Source organism: Sebastes umbrosus, chromosome 13 (genome assembly GCF_015220745.1).
Source record: "Sebastes umbrosus isolate fSebUmb1 chromosome 13, fSebUmb1.pri, whole genome shotgun sequence".
In the NCBI taxonomy this organism is placed as follows: Eukaryota; Metazoa; Chordata; class Actinopteri; order Perciformes; family Sebastidae; genus Sebastes; species Sebastes umbrosus.
In genome coordinates this window covers 6,629,723-6,648,779 of record NC_051281.1, presented here as the reverse complement: position 1 = coordinate 6,648,779, position 19,057 = coordinate 6,629,723, and the positions used below count along the sequence as shown (strand labels likewise).

Sequence of the window (19,057 nt, the reverse complement as noted above, 5' to 3'; positions counted from 1 at the left end):
CAGTGTAAAGATCCATTTTGAAGGAGCACAAAAACATATTAAGATAACTTATTTTATTAAGAAATGCAGATTAAAGAGTCTTATATTTAATCAAAACATACAATATATAGGAGAGTATACAGTACCGACATGGCCTCCGCAAATGTATTAATTAGTAATTCTTAAGGCCAGACTAAAGACTTTTCATATCTTAACAGAGCGTGAAAATGTGAGCGACCCCACGCATACGACAGGTTATGTTAAATGTAATAGTTTGGTTCCTATAGTGTGTGGAGAGCAACGATTTGGCCAAAACAGAACACCACACTAACAGATTCACTCATGAACAACAAGAGATCTCGCAAAATCTCTCGAGATCAAACGTGACTTTAGTGTAAACAAACACGGTGGGCGACGAGCAGGAAGAATTCGCGATGTTAGTTTTTACTTTGTACTGAAAATTCACCAAGGATGGATGGATGAAGTCATTGAGACATGTTAAATAAACACTTGCCACGAATCAACAAGTTGGTCCTCCACTTCTGAGGTCCATCTTACTACTACTTTTTGTTTTGCATTAGCTCATGCATTAGCCACGGCCGAAATGACGGCGGTGGTTGTCCTTCCTTCTTCAGTCAGCTTGGCTCTCAATTGTCTCGGGGTTCCCCACACACAACAGGATATCTGATCGTGAATATTGAGCATGTTTAACATTTACGATTTGAGATCGGTGCGGCCAGGATGGACTTCTGAGCCAGTTGGGGAATGTAAAAAAAAACACTCTTAACATATTTCACACCACAAGAATATCTGGAAAGATAATCTATAGAACTATCAAAAAATCCGGGTTTTTCTGACCATTATAGGGGAGGGGGAAATCAGACACCAAATCAGCTTAATGTGTACCCTGCATTAGTTACAGTTTGGGTTTTGGGTCAAATTTGTAATTTCACAATAGAGTCTGTCTGTGCTATATTTAGTTTTCAAACACACATAACGTGTGTGATCCCTAACTGGTTGGACATGTGGTGTGTTTAAAAAACCTGCACAACACAAAAGAAAAAATCCTAAAGCTCAAATGTTCAGTTCAAACTGAGAAAGATCTGGTCTGGAATGTAGCAGGGCAGGAAAGAGTTTGACAGCTCTATTATAAGTGCTGACACTGATGACTTTTACCTCCTGCGAAGAACTCTGACAGATGTTAAGCCGAGGTGTGGCCAGTCAGTCACAAACTGAGCACCAGTTGAACAGCTTTAGAGAGTTACATCACATCACATCACGTCACGAAAGCACACACAAACATCACGTGAACTCCAAATTCCAGTAAGATTGAATGTCAGCACATTATTTTCATAGGTGTATTTAGCTACTTTTGACTCAGTAGGACTTCTATTCCTTGTTTTGCACAATCCTTTTTAAATTAAGCTTCACATTTGTGTCAGGAAGGATCAATATTAATTTATAATATTTGGGTGTGTGTGTTTGTGTGTGTATGATGAGCTGCAGGTAAGCTTGGCTGAGTGGTTGATTGATTGCATGTGAGTTTTTGGGTTGATCCAGGGAGCTGATTGGTTCCAGCCTCAAGTGAGAGGTTTAAAAGGCTGGTTTCCCCTTCCTCTTCCAGCCAGACTGCCAGCAAGAACACACCAAGTGAAATGTACTGAAGTTTGTCAATCTATATAACAGCCCAGGTTAGGTAGGGGTGGGTAGCATTTTTGTTTTAAGCCTTTTTTTTTTCTTGCTTTTGGTTAGGAGTTTGGTTATTAATTTGTCTTTTGTTTCCTTTCTTTTTTTAGTAGGTATGTTTAAGTTGTTTAACTTCCTTTTGTTTACTGTTTGCTGTAAGCGTACCCTAAAGACATTCTTTTTAACTAAACCTTTTTTAAGGGCTGCAAATTCCTCGTTGCTGGTGGTTCTTGGGAGCCTGGAAGACACTGACACTGTCATCCCAGAAAAGACAAAATTCTACCCCAACAACAAACTTTACATCACAAAGGAAGTGAAGGACTGTATTAACAGGAAAAGCCAGCCTGTTCCCATTCCCAGGGTGCTAAACACCGAGGCTCTGTCACGCCCATCACGGTTCGGTTACGCTGCATACGGCACCCTTTAGCGCCAGTATGAGAAGCACCGCATTCCATTAACCTAAACCCATCAGCGGCAACAGTAAACACTCAAGTGTGCCGGGAGTGGATGGGTCCAAAAAACACAAGGCTTTCATCCAGTGCTGTTCCTGTCCCGTGCGTCACGTTCCTAAACCTAACTATAGTGGTTTTGTGGCCTAATCCTAAAGTGACGCTGCTAAGACCAATGACCACCTACAACTAAAAACTGTACTTTGGTGTTGAACCAGAGGCTGAAAGAACCTAGAGAACATCATGGGGGGTTATAAAGAAAAACCTCCAGGCTCTAAAAAACTATGGGTCTCCATGAAAACAGCAACTCACCTACTCAAACCTTTTCAAAGCTTTTTACCAAACTGATTGGTTAGTGTATATCATTGATATTGTATTAAATTCATGCTTGTCAAAGTTTGTCAAAACATTCAGACACTTACTAGTTTTCAGTGAACTTGACATACCAAACCAACAGCAATGCTAACTTGTTTGGCTAACTCTTACCTTTGCTAACTTTGCTCTTATGATAGTATTTTGGCAGGGTCAAGGGTTTTTGCACCCAGGCTGTTGCAAATTGCCCGTAGGCATCCAGGAATTCATATATCTTAAAATGTATGCTTCTAATAGGGAGTAAGCAATGATGTACGGGTGTTTGAAGAAAGCTAGCAACTTAATAGCTCGGGACCACTTCTCCATTTCTGTCCAGGTGTTTCTACAGTTGTGACATCACACTGGGATGCAGTTCAGAACAATGACATCACTAACTTTCTACCCAGGGCTGACAGGTCCTTGTTTTCAGTAATAATCCCTGTTTCGTAAAACTAGTTGTTTCATGCAAGATTACTTTTATAACTACTCTATATTCCAAGTCAAATTGTATTTAATTTCCATGCCATGATACTTTAAAATATGAATGTTTTAATTTTGGCCTTTAATGGGAAATTTCAATACTCGCAAATCTACTTTAGCAACAAGAACATGGGTGCCTATACGTATCTCGCAATGCATAATATGTTGTCGCAGATATGTTTGGAAGAAAGGAGACGAAGGGAATACAAAATAGAGGGAAGAGCATGATGAAAACAGATGAAGAAGATTGCTGCAGAAAGTATAGTCACCTGAGGAAAAGATGGGGGTGGGACGGGGAGGAGAGAGATAAATCTAATATGAATACTTGGAGGAGACCTGCGACCTCAGAGAGCTGCCAGTGTTCAGCAGCTTGTCATGTCCTATCTCTGTTGATGGAGACCCTGGAAGAAACTGAACTCTGCTTTCCACAATTCCTCAACACTTCTTGCAGGAAGAGCAGGCGTCCTCACTCTGCAGCCATACTCATTCACATTCTGGTGGCTTCCATCTCTCTGCTCACTGCGACTCTAAACATGCTGGTCATAATCTCCATCTCACACTACAAGTAAATGAAGTATTTGTGTTTCAGTCATGGATTTTACTTGCTGATATGACAATTGATGCTACAGATAATGATAAGCATGTTGCTCTGTTATCTCTCCAGGCAGGTCCAGACCCCCACCAACCTCCTCCTCCTCTCTCTGGCTGTCTCAGATTTCTGTGTGGGCCTCCTCATGTTGCTTCAAACTGTGCTCATAGATGGCTGCTGGTATTTCGGTCCCATCTTGTGTGCCGTGTATTATGTTTCTGACTATATTATTACCTCTGCCTCCATAGGAACCATGGTGCTCATATCAGTTGACCGCTATGTGGCTATTTGTGATCCTCTCCGTTACCCCACCAAAATCACTCAAAAAAGAGTTCAAGTCAGTGTTTGCCTGTGTTGGATGTGTTCTGCTGTTTTTCACATTGTGCGGTTTAAGAATAACCTGAAACAACCAGGCAGGTATAACTCCTGCTTTGGACAGTGTATGGTTGTTATTGATTATGCTGCTGGACTTGCAGATCTTTTTTTGTCCTTTATTGGTCCTGTCACTGTCATCATTGTTCTGTATATGAGAGTATTTGTGGTGGCTGTGACTCAGGCTCGTGCCATGCGGTCTCATATTGCAGCTGTGACTCTCCAGTATTCAGTGACTGTAACTGCTAACAAATCTGAGATGAAAGCAGCCAGGACTCTTGGTGTTGTTATTGTCGTGTTTCTATTATGTCTCAGTCCATATTATTTTGTTGCAATTACAGGCCAGGACACCTTCATCAATGCCTCATCTGCTGCCTTTGTAATATGGCTGTTTTATTTCAACTCCTGTCTTAACCCTGTGATCTATGCCTTTTTTTACCCCTGGTTTAGAAAATCTATTAAACTCATTGTTACACTTCAGATACTGCAGCCTGGCTCCTGTGATGCCAACATACTGTAGAGAGAGAGTGTGTGTGTACAAAGAAATGCTCTTAAAATGTTTGAGGCCCACATATAGCAATGTTGTTAGGTAATGAAAAGGTGTAATTGTCTATGCAGATAAATGATTTCTTCATGTTGTTGATTCAGTGAATTACACAACCTAAATATGTGAGGAAACTGGCAAAGGGATACCTTTAATGGTTTGTGACAGGAATATGGAATAGTGATTGATTGAATGAGTCAGTCTCCATGAGCGTCTGTTGTTTATTGTCTGTTTCCCATCTTTTAAATTACAGACATTCAACAATAGTTTAGCAAATAAGATATTATACATACTGTATGTCACATACATACGATGGTTATTATTGGAATAGTCAGCCCATTCTCAATTCTATGACAAATTGGGATGAGAACGTGTTTGACTAGGATCAGTTTAAATGTTTATTTTAAAGCATCTTACAGAAAAAAATAATAAATACATTTATTGAAGAAACAATAAAAAGCCGAGCAGAGGCAAGAAGACAATGAAAGTGTATACAAGAAACTTTTACAACAGAATTATAATTCAGGTGATATTAAAGCCTTTTTATAGGTTTTCAAAAAAAATTGAAAACATTTTATTGAGCTGACTGATCTAAGACTTTGCCAGAGCATTAATGGGGTCAGGAGCTCAGTAAAGTAATGAGGTGACACACAAAAGTTATGTAAGGAAGTTGGTAAGGCAAACTAAAGACAAGAAAATAATTTAATGTGTCATGCAAATCGGTTGTTGGCAAATGCATGATAGCATTGTTGCAATGGTAGCTTAATAAAGCTTTCTGAGATGAGAAGGATACGTTGGCACAAACATAACACACTAAATTAAATGAGGAGTTTTGTAAACAACAGATATTTTTTTATTAAATACTGTATTGATATAACTTTTTCTAGGTCTCAACATTCTGAGGAAATAGACACAAATCTAAAGAAAAGAGATTTCTGCTGTGTTTACTGACATTTTTCACACTTTATTTATTCTGCAAATATAATAAAACAACTACTTAAAATGTTATGAAAGCTTATTTATTTCTAACCATTTTGCAATTCTCACATTTATCTCAGTATTTTTCATCCCAGTGTGAATATCTGTGGTAACATCATGTTAGTCTCATACCTAGGGAAAACTGTTGATATAAGTAAGAAATAACTAGAAGGCATACATATTATAAAGATAATTTGAGTGCACTCACTTTAGCTTGAGTATAGCGCTTCAGTGTATTTAAGTCCCTGATCAAGCTGCTTCAACTAAGGCCTGTGTTTACAACAATACAACTTGTATTATGAGCACAGTGTTTTGGTGAAGGGTGATGGCAGGAGCTTCTATATCAAGCAAGAGGAATGTTGGCCATAGTGAAGGTCATTATTCTCAAAACTGTTTCATGGGACATCACAACTATATTGCATGTCAGCAAAATGTAGTAACTCACCCAAAACACTTCATTCATGCTTCAAAAGCTAGTCATTGTGTCAGTAAACTGGCCAATGCAACCAAAATGACATTTTTTTCTTTTCGTCGTTGGTCAAAATGTTATTTTTCACCACGGCAGTCAACCCTGGAAATGTTTCTTATGGTGGTTCAAATGGGGTCGTGTTTACCACGTTTACTAGAAGAGTCCATATGAACGCCCCCCTCATGTGGTATTCACAACCTTGTAAGTGGAGAGTTTCTGAAAGCTCAGAGTTCACAAGTTGTGACGTGTTTGTTGACGTTGTCAGAAATGGCGGAGAACATAGAAGTTAATCTTTTCAGTGCACAATAAGTTAATATATTGTAATTTTAGTTGTATATTGTTTTTTTTTGTAATTTTATAATAGGTCTGAGGAAAATGTTGATATTCCCAATGGCCTCATCTTTTTCCTCTGTCATTATGCCTTTGCATTTACTACATTATGTTACCCACTTGCTAAATTGTTAGCCTCTGTGGCTTCTAGACACCGACAGTAACATTAATATTGCCGTTGCTTAGCATATCGTATACACGACTTCCCATGTTGTAAATACGAGTTTCATTTGAAGGCACCAATACATACAAATATCTGCTTTGTTCTGGGGGTTTTTAACAGTAGGTGGTGAGAACAAAGGTGCTGTAATTTATCGACAAGGGTTCACATTCTTTTCGTAAAATACTTAGTATTTGTGAACAAATATAATTAATGAAACATTATTTAAAAGTTTTCTGAATCTGCTCTTCTGATTTATAGAATATGATTTTACAGGAATTTTACAGATTTTACAACTTATTAGTTTTGTGGTTACTGTGCAAATTTAGACAATTGTACATACTCTTTTGCACACGTGCCAAAATGTGAAAGAAATTCTGATCTGTTGTGAACAACAAACTAATTGTTCAGAGATTTCAACTTATTGTTTTGAAAAACATGATTCTCATTCAAGAATTGAGCCAATGCAAATGAGGAAAAACTAATGTCTAACAGGTCCTACACATTAAATGTTGTTGTGGGTCCCTATGCAGTTTAATTATAAGAGATTAATACACAATTACTCTTCAACAACTGAAGCACGTACATATAATGTTGGTTTCAGAATTTAGCCCTCAGTAGAAAAACACCAGTCCCTGCATTTATTGCATGATTCACAAAGTATTACTAACATTATTGTTATTACATGTATATCTAATTAAACAAAAATGTATATACTGTACCCTATTACTACGCTTTCACTAAACTCCCAATACACAAATATCCACTATTACTGTGCAGTAAGCTAAAGGCCTAAAATAAGGACATGAATATCAGTGCCACAATATGAAGCATGTTGGATTATAGACAGTTTCAGATGTGATAATGACAATGAACACAATTGACTGATATTGAAAATGATTCATGAAGGTTTGGAAATATAAACAAGAATAATTATTTCTCCAGCCATTACACCTTTTGATTTTACTTCAGTGACTCAATAACAACAGCAAATACATTTCCATCTTCAAAGAAAGCTTTATTGATATTTACTCACCAGTCTGCCTCTACAGTATTTTAGTATCACAAGAGTCAGGTTGCAGTATTTTAAGAGTAACTATGAGTTTAATCGATTTTCTAAACCAGGGGTAAAAAAAGGCATAGATCACAGGGTTAAGACAGGAGTTGAAATACAGCAACCAGACTACAAATGTTGAGGACGAACTACTGTCTTCAATTTCTTCACCTATAAGGGATGGAGAATAATATGGACAGAAACATATCAGAAACACAACTACAACAACACCAAGAGTCCTGGCTGCTTTCATCTCAGATTTCTTAGCAGTTACAGCCACTGGACGATGTAGAGTGACCGCTGCAATGTGGGACCGCATGGCACGAGCCTGAGTCACAGCCACCACAAATACTCTCATATACAGAACTATGATGACAGTAATTGGGCCGATAAAGGTGAAGACAAAGTCAACATTTCCTGTGATATGGTTAAGGACAACTACACACTCTCCATAGCAGGAATTCTGTGAATCAGGTTGTCTCAAAAAGTCCTGTAAAATGAGACTGTTATAGAGAATAGAGCAAATCCAACACAGGCAAACACAGATTTTTGTTCTGTCCATAGTAACTCTTGTGGTGTAATGTAGAGGGTCACAAATAGCCAAATAACGATCAATTGATATGAGCACCATATTTCCAACCGAAGAAGAGGTAATGATAAAATCTACAACATAATACAGAGCACACATGAGGTCACCCAGGAACCAGCAAGCCTCTGTTAAGAGGATGTCAACCGGCATCAGCAGGAGGCCCACAAGGAGGTCTGAGACAGCCAGGGAGAGGAGGAGGAGGTTGGTGGGGCTGTGGAGCTGCCTGGAGAGGAAGAATAGCATCGCTTATGAGATTATCATCAATGCTTGTTAGCAACAGCAGCAGTAGCAAAGACATTCTTATGTGCATGAATGTATTCTGGAGTGCCTGCTTTAGATATTTTGTCACACAACATTGTGTTTGAATATTTAAAAAAAAATAGGATTAAACACGGATTCATTATTAGCTGGAACATGCACATTAAAAGGAAGACATGTAATTCTTGTAAATTTTCAAGATAAAAATATGTTAGTTTATGGTGAGTGAGTTTATCTCTGCCTGAAGTGGGAGATAGAGATGATGACCAGCATGTTGAGAGCTGCAGTGAGCAGAGAAATGAAAGACAGCAGAATGAGAACAAGCATGCCATCGGACTGAAGCGGCATGGGTTTCCTGCAGGAACTGTTGAGGAGTTGTGGAAAGCAGAGTTCAGCTCCTTCTGGTGTGTCCATCTTCAGACAGAGGTGGCAAGAAGCTACTGGCAGCTTTTTCACCAAAGCTCTCTGTTGTACAACTGATTTATCTCTCCTACTACTGCTACTACTTCTCTCCAGTGACTCCAGAGACTGAAGTCCCTCCCCTCCACTTTGCTGTCTGCGGTCATCTTCATCTCAGTCTTCATCACTTCCCTCCATCTCGCACTTGGTGTATTCTGTCTCTATTCTGTCTCAGAAAGTAATGGGAGTTTGACCTGTTTACCTGATCTCGAGAAGGTCATTTATGCTTTCATTTCATCTCGGTTAAATTATTGCAAAGCACTGTCTTCAGGGTTAAGCCAAAAAACATCTCACGCCTTTTGCTGCTACAAAACGCAGCTGCTTGGCTTTGAACAAAGAAGAGACCAGATCATATCAGCGCTAAGAGCCAGAGTGCAGCCTCAGATCGTCAGGCGGGGCTCTCAGGTTGGTGTGTAGCTATATCTATGAAAAGTAATGAACTGTAATTCGTATGTATCCCACACAATGAATTTGTGTGTAATTCACGTAATCGTGAACGAGGAAATATAAAGAAAGGTGGGCGAGTCAAAAAATACCAGACTACCAGGAGAGCGTTTTTACAAGCGTTTGTGTCCCGTGTGAAACCAGAACATTGATTTGATTTATTTTTATTCATAAGGTGCAGCCGGGGGGAGGAGAGTGTCCAGTTTGTGGACCTCAAAATGGCTTCTCTATTCTTTGCAGATGATGTGGTTCTGTTGGCTCGAGGTGGAGCAGCTCAGGACAGAGAACAAGAGGCCAGAGGCACAGACAGAAGCACACAGGAATTCCGCTGGCTGGCTTTAAGGACAGACAGAACCGCCCTGGAGGGTAGAGTCTTTGGCAAAACCAAGTTGCAGGAGGGTCACAGAAACAGGCACAGTGGAACACTTGGGAGACTCATAGAGGGAGACCTAATTGGCTGATCTAGGACAACCGGCTGGAGGTTTGGACAAGGGACCGGCTGAGGATCCACCTGGATGTCGGAACAAGTGGGGGCCCGTAGGTGCAGCGTCAACCTGGCAAGGAAAGCTGGCTAGAGACCACAGCATGTGGCCAACTGGAGATCAGAAACATTTTTAGGGGTTCACGACAAGGGATCAGAGACGACTATTGAGGTGGGCCAACAGAGAATCAGTGACAACTGCATGGGCAGGTGACTGGGGAACAGTGAGGGCTACAGGGCTTGAGCTCAATGACACGTCAGAACACATAACAAGTTAAACCTCTTTATTATAATAAGTTTTACCATATCTATACATCAATATTTTAACCAAGATCATGGCATAATAGTAACCAGACGCTGTACTCCAACATGGAAATTGTCATTCTTTATAAGACAGGAATATAGGGGAAGGGGAGGTGAAATACAGGGTAAAGCCTAATTACAGTAGGGAGAAGTTAAGTCACTCCTACTGAAAGAAAGTTGTCACCAGAGAGAAAGAGGAAGGAGGGATGTGGGAGAAAAAAGAGATAAATCAGTTGTATGATGGAGAGCTTCAGACAGAAGGCTGACAGAGCTCAGCAGCTTCTCGTCTCCTCCTCTTTCTGAGAATGAAAACCCTTGAAGAAGATGAACTCTGCTTTCCACTACTCCTCAACTCCTCCTGCCGGAGGACCATGCGTCCTCACTCTGTATCCATGCTCACTTACATATTACTGTCCTCCATCTCTCTGCTCACTGTGACTCTCAACCTGCTGGTCATCATCTCCATCTCTCACTTCAAGTAGTCAAATATTTAATCAATTTATAAAACTGGTAGCTGTCTAGAAAGGAATGGTTCATGAAACAGAATAAAAATGACCAGATCTCAGTCTGTAAAGGAATGATGTTTCATGGATTTTATCTGTTGATATGATAATTGATACTACAGATAATGATAACCATGTTGCTCTCTTATCTCTCCAGGCAGCTCCAGACCCCCACCAACCTCCTCCTCCTCTCTCTGGCTGTCTCAGATTTCTTCATGGGCTTCGTCATGTGCTTTCAAGTTGTGCTAATAGATGGCTGCTGGTTCCTCGGTGACCTCATGTGTATTCTGTATTATGTTATAGACTATATTATTAGCTCTGCCTCGATAGGAACCATGGTGCTCATATCTGTTGACCGCTATGTGGCTATTTGTGATCCCCTACATTATCCCACTAAAGTCACACAGAAAACAGTTACGATGTCTGTTTGTCTGTGTTGGATATGTTCTGCTTTCTGGAACATTTTGGTGCTGAAGGATAACCTGGAACAACCAGGCAGGTATAATTCGTGCTCTGGAGAGTGTATTATTGTCATTAACTACATTGCTGGACTTGCAGATTTTATTTTGTCCTTTATTGGTCCTGTCACTGTCATCATAGTTCTGTATATGAGAGTCTTTGTGGTGGCTGTGACTCAGGCTCGTGCCATGCGGTCTCATATTGCGGCTGTCACTCTACAGTATTCAGGGAGAGTAACTGCTAACAAATCTGAAATGAAAGCAGCCAGGACTCTTGGTGTTGTTATTGTTGTGTTTCTGATATGCTTCTGCCCATATTTTTGTATCACACTTACAGGCCAAGACACCTTGCTCAATGTCTCATCTTCTGCCTTTGTAATATTTTTGTTCTATTTCAATTCCTGTCTTAACCCTATGATCTATGCCTCTTTTTACCCCTGGTTTAGAAGATCTATTAAGCTAATTTTTACACTGAAGATACTGCAGCCTGGCTCCTGTGACACCAACATACTGTAGAGAGAGACGCTGCGTGGTGGCTGAAATTAGACAGAAAAATGTATTTGGTCACTTTGGTGCGAAATTGAATAACAGCTGTAAAAGTCTGGGTACAGTGACCTTTGTAAGATGATTTTTACATGCAGATAATATGTGTATTTGCATTGTGTATGTACAATATACAATAACTTCTTGACATTTTAAAAACCTTTGACAAGCAGCTCTTTCTTCTAGAACGATGGCCTCCACCCTAGAAGAACGGATGTATGCATTTTATACATTTCTAACACTCCTACACACTGACTACCATTAATCACTTCCGGTCGCCCAACACAAGCACTACCACATCCACACTCACATTCACCCTGTGGCCATGGGCTCGCAACTCCCTTCATGATTCCTCTGCAAATAAACACCAATAATACCAGAACTGCATTTTTGTCTACTGCCTGCAAATCTTCAGATTGTGCCCACGTTCCAACTGTTGTACCGAAATCAAGGTCCAGGAAAGCAAAAAGACATAAGCTGGCCAAATGCCCAGAGGTAACTTAATATTACTTGAGGCCCTTCCCGCACTTCACAATATGCCACGGCAACTTCAATTCAGAATCCCCCATCAATGGTCAGCGACAAATATTGAATGGAGTTTGCCCCAATCAGTTAACAGAATATGAAAGTCATCATTATAAGCCAATATGTCAATAAGTCAAGACAAAGCTAGGTTAGTGACCCAAGTAGGCCTGTGTTCACATCGATAACACGTGAAAATCAGTCTTTACAATTAAAACCCTGGAAACATGACAGGCAAAAAAAAGAGCATTAATTTGGGGTGGTGCTTTTGGGGTCTTCCCCCAATAAAATACAAAATCCAGCAGATAGAGTACTAACAAAAACAAGAAGAAGAGAACATTTCACTCCAGTGTTGGCCTCTCTACATTGGCTGCCTGTATCCTACAGGATCAGTTTTTAAAAAATGTATTGTTTTTAAAGCTCTTAATGATATGGCACCATCATACATAATAAACTCCAGATCGGGCACTGTGATCATCAGACTCTAGACTATTAACAGTTCCAAGGACTGAAAAATAACTTGCTGAAACAGCCTTTAACACCTTTATGCTCCAAAGCAATGAAACACACACTGCATATCCGACTGCCAGATTCTGAGAGTGACTTCAAGAAACAACTTAAAACACAGCATTTTACTCTCTTAAATTAAATTATCATTGTTTAGAAGAATGAAAGATAGGGGAAGGGGGGGTGAAATGGAGGGAAAAGTTCAGTCACTCCTACTGAAAGAAAGTTGTCACCAGAGAGAAAGAGGAAGGAGGGATGTGGAGGAAGAAAAGAGATAAATCAGTTGTATGACGGAGAGCTTCAGACAGAAAGCTGACAGAGCTCAGCAGCTTCTCGTCTCCTCCTTTTTCTGAGAATGAAAACCCTTGAAGAAGATGAACTCTGCTTTCCACAACTCCTCAACTCCTCCTGCAGGAAGACCATGCGTCCTCACTCTGTATCCATGCTCACTTACATTTTACTGTCCTCCATCTCTCTGCTCACTGTGACTCTCAACCTGCTGGTCATCATCTCCATCTCTCACTTCAAGTAGTCAAATATTCAATCAATTTATAAAACTGGTAGCTGTCTAGAAAGGAATGGTTCAAGAAACATAATAAAAATGACCAGATCTCAGACTGTAAAGGAATGATGTTTCAGTCGTGGATTTTATCTGCTGATATGACAATTTATGCTACAGATAATGATAACCATGTTGCTCTGTTATCTCTCCAGGCAGCTCCAGACCCCCACCAACCTCCTCCTCCTCTCTCTGGCTGTCTCAGATTTCTTTGTGGGCCTCCTCGTGTGCTTTCAAATTGTGCTCATTGATGGCTGCTGGTTCCTCGGTGACCTCATGTGTATTCTGTATTATGTTATAGATTATATTATTACCTCTGCTTCTGTAGGAACCATGGTGCTGATATCTGTTGACCGCTATGTGGCTATTTGTGATCCCCTACATTATCCCACCAAAGTCACACAAAAAACAGTTACGATGTGTGTTTGTCTGTGTTGGATATTTTCTGTTTTCTTTAACACTCTGATGATGAAGGATAACTTTGAACAACCAGGCAGGTATAATTCCTGCTCTGGAGAGTGTGTTGTTGTCATTAACTACATTGCTGTACTTGCAGATCTTTTTTTTACCTTTATTGGTCCTGTCACTGTCATCATAGTTCTGTATATGAGAGTATTTGTGGTGGCTGTGACTCAGGCTCGTGCCATGCGGTCTCATATTGCAGCTATCACTCTCCAGTGTTCAGTGAGAGTAACTGCTAACAAATCTGAAATGAAAGCAGCCAGGACTCTTGGTGTTGTTATTGTCGTGTTCCTGATATGCGTCTGTCCATATTATTGTGTCACACTTACAGGCCAGGACACCTTGCTCAATGTCTCATCTGCTGCCTTTGTAATATATTTGTTTTATTTCAACTCGTGTCTTAACCCTGTGATTTATGCCTTTTTTTATCCCTGGTTTAGAAGATCTATTAAACTCATTGTTACACTTAAGATACTGCAGCCTGGCTCCTGTGACGCCAACATACTGTAGAGAGACGCTGCATGTTGGCGGAAATTAGACAGAAAAATGTATTTGACCATGGTGGAGAGAAATTGAATAACCGGTGTAAAAGTCTGTGTACAGTGACCTTTGTATGATCACTTTTATATACAGATAATACTGTATGTGTCTTGACATTGAGTATGTACAGTATACTGTTTAATTTTCAATGCAAAGTGAAGCTACTTATAAAACCACTTCTGCAACTCTTACTCTTACATTGTGTCTGTCTGCCACAAAGTTCTGTCATGAACTGACTTTTTATCCAGTTTATACCACATTTTTTATAATACAAATATTAGTCCTTGGTTGTTTTTAACATTATCTTTTAACTGGTTGAAGGATTCCAGTCATCAGATGTCTTGATTTTTAAGTTTTACAGAGAAACATGCTGAGCAAATGTTTGTGACAACAATTGTGATGAGGAACTGTTTTTTTCAGTGTTTTTACTGGTTTTGATTACCACGTTCATTTGTTTTTGGGTGGAGGTAAACTCTGTGGACAATTCAGCCCCAACTGAGCAGCTAAACTAGCACTAGTGGGACTGTACCTCAGTCATGGTTCTCCATTTAAGTGACTGAGAGTAAGTGGGATTCTATCTACCGTGATGGCTCTGATTCTTGCCATCACTCCTCTGAAGGCTTAACTCAGTTAGAAGAACAAGCTCATTTTCGAGTTTTCAACTGTCGCTACTACTCAGGCTAAACAGCTTGCTGTCCTGGGCTCCTCTGGCTGCAGTATTTGGGCCTGAACCACTCCCCTGACTGCTCAGCTCCAGTACCAGATAACAATACTACTATTCCGGGACCCGAGATCCCTGGATCCTCCTGAGAGTTAAACCTATAGCCCTAGCCAGTTCTACATCCTGTCATGAGCCTGCTGAAGTTTGTTCCGTCGCTGGCAGTGGGGGTGGACATGGTGGCAAGCGGCTTTATCCCCCTCATCCTTTCAGAAGATTACGCTAAAAAATAGATTCAACATCCTGGATTTACAAGATTTTCGTGTGCCCGGCATTAGACAAACACACCTGCACTGGCAATGTAACTGGCCATGTTGGCTGTAATGACGTTCCAAACCAGACGACCGAAATATTAAAATTTTAATTTTAGCAAACTTCTTGACTTTTTAAAAAACTCTGAAATCAAGGTCCAGGAAAGCAAAAAAGACATAAGCTGGCCAAATGCCCAGAGGCACTTAATATTACTTGATGCCCTTCCCGCACTTCACAATATGCCACGGCAACTTCAGTTCAGAATCCCCCGTAAATGGACATCGACAAATATTGGATGGAGTTCCCCCCAATCAGTTAACAGAATATGAAAGTCATCATTATAAGACATTATGTCAATAAGTCAAGACAAAGCTAGGTTAGTGACCCAAGTAGGCCTGTGTGCACACCGGTAACACAAGAAGATCAGTCTTTTCAATTAAAAACCTGGAAACATCACAGGCAGAAAAATGGTATAAATTTGGGGTGCTGCTTTTGGGGTCCTCCCCCAATAAAATACAAAATCCAGCAGAAAGACTACTAACAAAAACAAGAAGAAGAAAACATTTCACTCCAGTGTTGGCTTCTCTACATTGGCTGTCTGTATCCTACAGGATCAGTTTTTAAAAAATGTGTTGTTTTTAAAGCTCTTAATGATATGGCACTATCATACATAGCAGAATGTCTGTATTAATAAACTCCAGATCGGGCACTATGATCATCAGACTCTAGACTATTAACAGTTCCAAGGACTTAAAAAGAACTTGCTGAAGCAGCCTTTAACGCCTTTATTCTCCAAAACTATGGAACACACTACCACTGCATATCCGACTGTCAGATTCTGAGAGTGACTTCAAGAAACAGCTTAAAACACAGCATTTTACTCTCTTAAATTAAATTATCATTGTTTAGAAGAATGAAAGATAGGGGAAGGGGAGGTGAAATGGAGGGAAAAGTTCAGCCACTCCTACTGAAAGAAAGTTGTCACCAGAGAGAAAGAGGAAGGAGGGATGTGGAGGAAGAAAAGAGATAAATCAGTTGTATCACGGAGAGCTTCAGACAGAAAGCTGACAGAGCTCAGCAGCTTCTCGTCTCCTCCGCTTTCTGAGAATGGAAACCCTTGAAGAAGATGAACTTTGCTTTCCACAACTCCTCAACTCCTCCTGCAGGAAGACCATGCGTCCTCACTCTGTATCCATGCTCACTTACATTTTACTGTCCTCCATCTCTCTGCTCACTGTGACTCTCAACCTGCTGGTCATCATCTCCATCTCTCACTTCAAGTAGTCAAATGTTCAATCAATTTATAAAACTGGTAGCTGTCTAGAAAGGAATGGTTCAAGAAACAGAATAAAAATGACCAGATCTCAGACTGTAAAGGAATGATGTTTCAGTCGCGGATGTTATCTGCTGATATTATAATTGATGCTAAAGATAATCATAAGAATGTTGTTCTCTTATCTCTCCAGGCAGCTCCAGACCCCCACCAACATCATCCTCCTCTCTCTGGCTGTCTCAGATTTCTTCGTGGGCCTCCTCGTGTCCTTTCAAATTGTACTAATAGATGGCTGCTGGTTCCTCGGTGACCTAATGTGTATTGTGTATTATTTTTTAGACTATATTATTACCTCTGCCTCTGTAGGAACCATGGTGCTGATATCTGTTGACCGCTATGTGGCTATTTGTGATCCCCTACATTATCCCACTAAAATCACACAAAAAACAGTTACGATCAGTGTTTGTCTGTGTTGGATATTTTCTGTTTTCTCTAACATTCTGATACTGAAGGACAACCTGGAACAACCAGGCAGGTATAATTCCTGCTCTGGAGAGTGTGTCTTTGTCATTAACTACATTGCTGGACTTGTAGATCTTTTTTTGGCCTTTATTGGTCCTGTCACTGTCATCATAGTTCTGTATATGAGAGTATTTGTGGTGGCTGTGACTCAGGCTCGTGCCATGAGGTCCCATATTGCAGCTATCACTCTCCAGTGCCCAGTGACAGTAACTGCTAACAAATCTGAAATGAAAGCAGCCAGGACTCTTGGTGTTGTTATTGTCGTGTTTCTAATATGCCTCTGTCCATATTATTGTGTCACACTTACAGGCCAGGACACCTTGCTCAATGTCTCATCTGTTGCCTTTGTAATGTGTTTGTTCTATTTCAACTCCTGTCTTAACCCTGTGATCTATGCCTTTTTTTACCCCTGGTTTAGAAGATCTATTAAACTCATTGTTACACTTAAGATACTGCAGCCTGGCTCCTGTGACGCCAACATACTTTAGAGAGACGCTGCATGTTGGCGGAAATTAGACAGACAAATGTATTTGACCATGGTGGGGAGAAATTGAATAACCGGTGTAAAAGTCTGGGTACAGTGACCTTTGTATGATCACTTTTATATACAGATCATACTGTATGTGTCTTGACATTGTGTAGGTACAGTATACTGTTTAATTTTCAATGCAAAGTGAAGCTACTTATAAAACTACTTCTACAACTCTAACTCTTACATTGTGTCTGTCTGCCACAAAGTTCTGTCATGAACTGACTTTTTATCCAGTTTAAACCACATTTTTATAATACAAGTATTAGTCCTTGGTTGTTTTTAACATTATCTTTTAACTGGTTGAAGGATTCCAGTCATCAGATGTCTTGATTTTTAAGTTTTACAGAGAAACATGCTGAGCAAATGTTTGTGACAACAATTGTGATGAGGAACTGTTTTTTTCAGTGTTTTTACTGGTTTTGATTACCACGTTCATTTGTTTTTGGGTGGAGGTAACCTCTGTGGACAATTCAGCCCCAACTGAGCAGCCAAACTAGCACTAGTGGCACTGTACCTCAGTCATGGTTCTCCATTTAAGTGACTGAGAGTAAGTGGGATTCTATCTACCGTGAGGGCTGTGATTCTTGCCATCTTACCATCACTCCTCTGAAGGCTGAACTCAGTTAGAAGAACAAGCTCATCTTCCAGTTTTCAACTGTCACTACTGCTCAGGCTAAACAGCTTGCTGTCCTGGGCTCCTCTGGCTGCAGTATTTGGGTCTGAACCACTCCCCTGACTGCGCAGCTCCAGTACTAGATAACAATACTACTATTCCGGGACCCGAGATCCCTGGATCCTCCTGAGAGTTAAACCTATAGCCCTATCCAGTTCTACATCCTGTCATGAGCCTGCTGAAGTTTGATCCGTCGCTGGCAGTGGGGGTGGACATGGTGGCAAGCGGCTTTATCCCCCTCATCCTTTCAGAAGATTCCGCTAAAATATAGATTCAACATCCTGGATTTAAAAAGATATTTGTGTGCCCGGCATTAGCCAAACACACCTGCACTCGCAATCTAACTGGCCATGTTGGCTGTAATGACGTTCCAAACCAGACGACCGAAATATTAAAATGTGATTTTAGCAAACTTCTTGACTTTTTTAAAAACTCTGAAATCAAGGTCCAGGAAAGCAAAAAGACAAAAGCTTGCCAAATGCCCAGAGGCACTTAATATTACTTGATGCCCTTCCCGCACTTCACAATATGCCACGGCAACTTCAGTTCAGAACCCCCCATCAATGAACAGAGACAAATATTGAATGGAATTCCCCCCAATCAGTTAACAGAATATGAAAGTCATCATTATAAGACATTATGTCAATAAGTCAAGACAAAGCTAGGTTAGTGACCCAAGCAGGCCTGTGTGCACACCGGTAACACAAGAAGATCAGTCTTTTCAATTAAAAACCTGGAAACATCACAGGCAAAATTTTTATTAATTTGAGGTGGTGCTTTTGGGGTCCTCCCCCAATAAAATACAAAATCCAGCAGATAGAGTACTAACAAAAACAAGAAGAAGAGAACATTTCACTCCAGTGTTGGCCTCTCTACATTTGCTGCCTGTATCCTACAGGATCAGTTTTTAAAAAATGTATTGTTTTTAAAGCTCTTAATGATATGGCACCATCATACATAATAAACTCCAGATCGGGCACTATGATCATCAGACTCTAGACTATTAACAGTTCCAAGG

At 40.3% G+C, this 19,057-nt stretch overlaps 5 protein-coding genes across 5 annotated transcripts; 4 read left to right on the top strand and 1 right to left on the bottom strand.

Moving 5' to 3' along the window:
* Positions 1 to 2,980: 2,980 nt before the first annotated feature.
* Positions 2,981 to 5,403, top strand: LOC119500542 (trace amine-associated receptor 13c-like). Its single transcript, XM_037790316.1, has one exon. The coding sequence runs from the start codon at positions 3,566 to 3,568 to the stop codon at positions 4,424 to 4,426; it is 861 nt and encodes a 286-aa protein (XP_037646244.1). The 5' UTR covers positions 2,981 to 3,565; the 3' UTR covers positions 4,427 to 5,403.
* A 2,030-nt stretch (positions 5,404 to 7,433) lies between these two features.
* LOC119500561 (trace amine-associated receptor 13c-like) lies at positions 7,434 to 8,849 on the bottom strand. Its single transcript, XM_037790339.1, has 2 exons — positions 8,530 to 8,849; positions 7,434 to 8,253 (listed from the first exon to the last, which is right to left on the bottom strand). Exons 1-2 carry the CDS (start codon positions 8,700 to 8,702, stop codon positions 7,434 to 7,436), a joined length of 993 nt encoding a protein of 330 aa, XP_037646267.1. The 5' UTR covers positions 8,703 to 8,849.
* Positions 8,850 to 9,409: 560 nt separating this feature from the next.
* Positions 9,410 to 11,771, top strand: LOC119500405 (trace amine-associated receptor 13c-like). Its single transcript, XM_037790112.1, has 2 exons — positions 9,410 to 9,603; positions 10,636 to 11,771. Exons 1-2 carry the CDS (start codon positions 9,410 to 9,412, stop codon positions 11,450 to 11,452), a joined length of 1,011 nt encoding a protein of 336 aa, XP_037646040.1. The 3' UTR covers positions 11,453 to 11,771.
* Positions 11,772 to 12,586: 815 nt separating this feature from the next.
* Positions 12,587 to 14,489, top strand: LOC119500522 (trace amine-associated receptor 13c-like). The gene is made up of 2 exons (XM_037790294.1): positions 12,587 to 13,036; positions 13,223 to 14,489. Exons 1-2 carry the CDS (start codon positions 12,864 to 12,866, stop codon positions 14,037 to 14,039), a joined length of 990 nt encoding a protein of 329 aa, XP_037646222.1. The 5' UTR covers positions 12,587 to 12,863; the 3' UTR covers positions 14,040 to 14,489.
* A 649-nt stretch (positions 14,490 to 15,138) lies between these two features.
* LOC119500463 (trace amine-associated receptor 13c-like) lies at positions 15,139 to 18,095 on the top strand. The gene is made up of 2 exons (XM_037790184.1): positions 15,139 to 16,319; positions 16,506 to 18,095. Exons 1-2 carry the CDS (start codon positions 16,147 to 16,149, stop codon positions 17,320 to 17,322), a joined length of 990 nt encoding a protein of 329 aa, XP_037646112.1. The 5' UTR covers positions 15,139 to 16,146; the 3' UTR covers positions 17,323 to 18,095.
* The last annotated feature ends 962 nt before the right edge of the window (positions 18,096 to 19,057 follow it).

Coding starts and splice junctions, on each gene's coding strand:
- LOC119500522 (XM_037790294.1), top strand. CDS start 12,864: ATGAAAACCCTTGAAGAAGATGAACTCTGCTTTCCACAACTCCTCAAC. Junction 13,037..13,222: donor ATCTCCATCTCTCACTTCAA/GTAGTCAAATAT, acceptor TTATCTCTCCAG/GCAGCTCCAGACCCCCACCA.
- LOC119500542 (XM_037790316.1), top strand. CDS start 3,566: ATGCTACAGATAATGATAAGCATGTTGCTCTGTTATCTCTCCAGGCAG.
- LOC119500463 (XM_037790184.1), top strand. CDS start 16,147: ATGGAAACCCTTGAAGAAGATGAACTTTGCTTTCCACAACTCCTCAAC. Junction 16,320..16,505: donor ATCTCCATCTCTCACTTCAA/GTAGTCAAATGT, acceptor TTATCTCTCCAG/GCAGCTCCAGACCCCCACCA.
- LOC119500561 (XM_037790339.1), bottom strand. CDS start 8,702: ATGGACACACCAGAAGGAGCTGAACTCTGCTTTCCACAACTCCTCAAC. Junction 8,254..8,529: donor ATCTCTATCTCCCACTTCAG/GCAGAGATAAAC, acceptor CTTCCTCTCCAG/GCAGCTCCACAGCCCCACCA.
- LOC119500405 (XM_037790112.1), top strand. CDS start 9,410: ATGGCTTCTCTATTCTTTGCAGATGATGTGGTTCTGTTGGCTCGAGGT. Junction 9,604..10,635: donor CAGGAGGGTCACAGAAACAG/GCACAGTGGAAC, acceptor TTATCTCTCCAG/GCAGCTCCAGACCCCCACCA.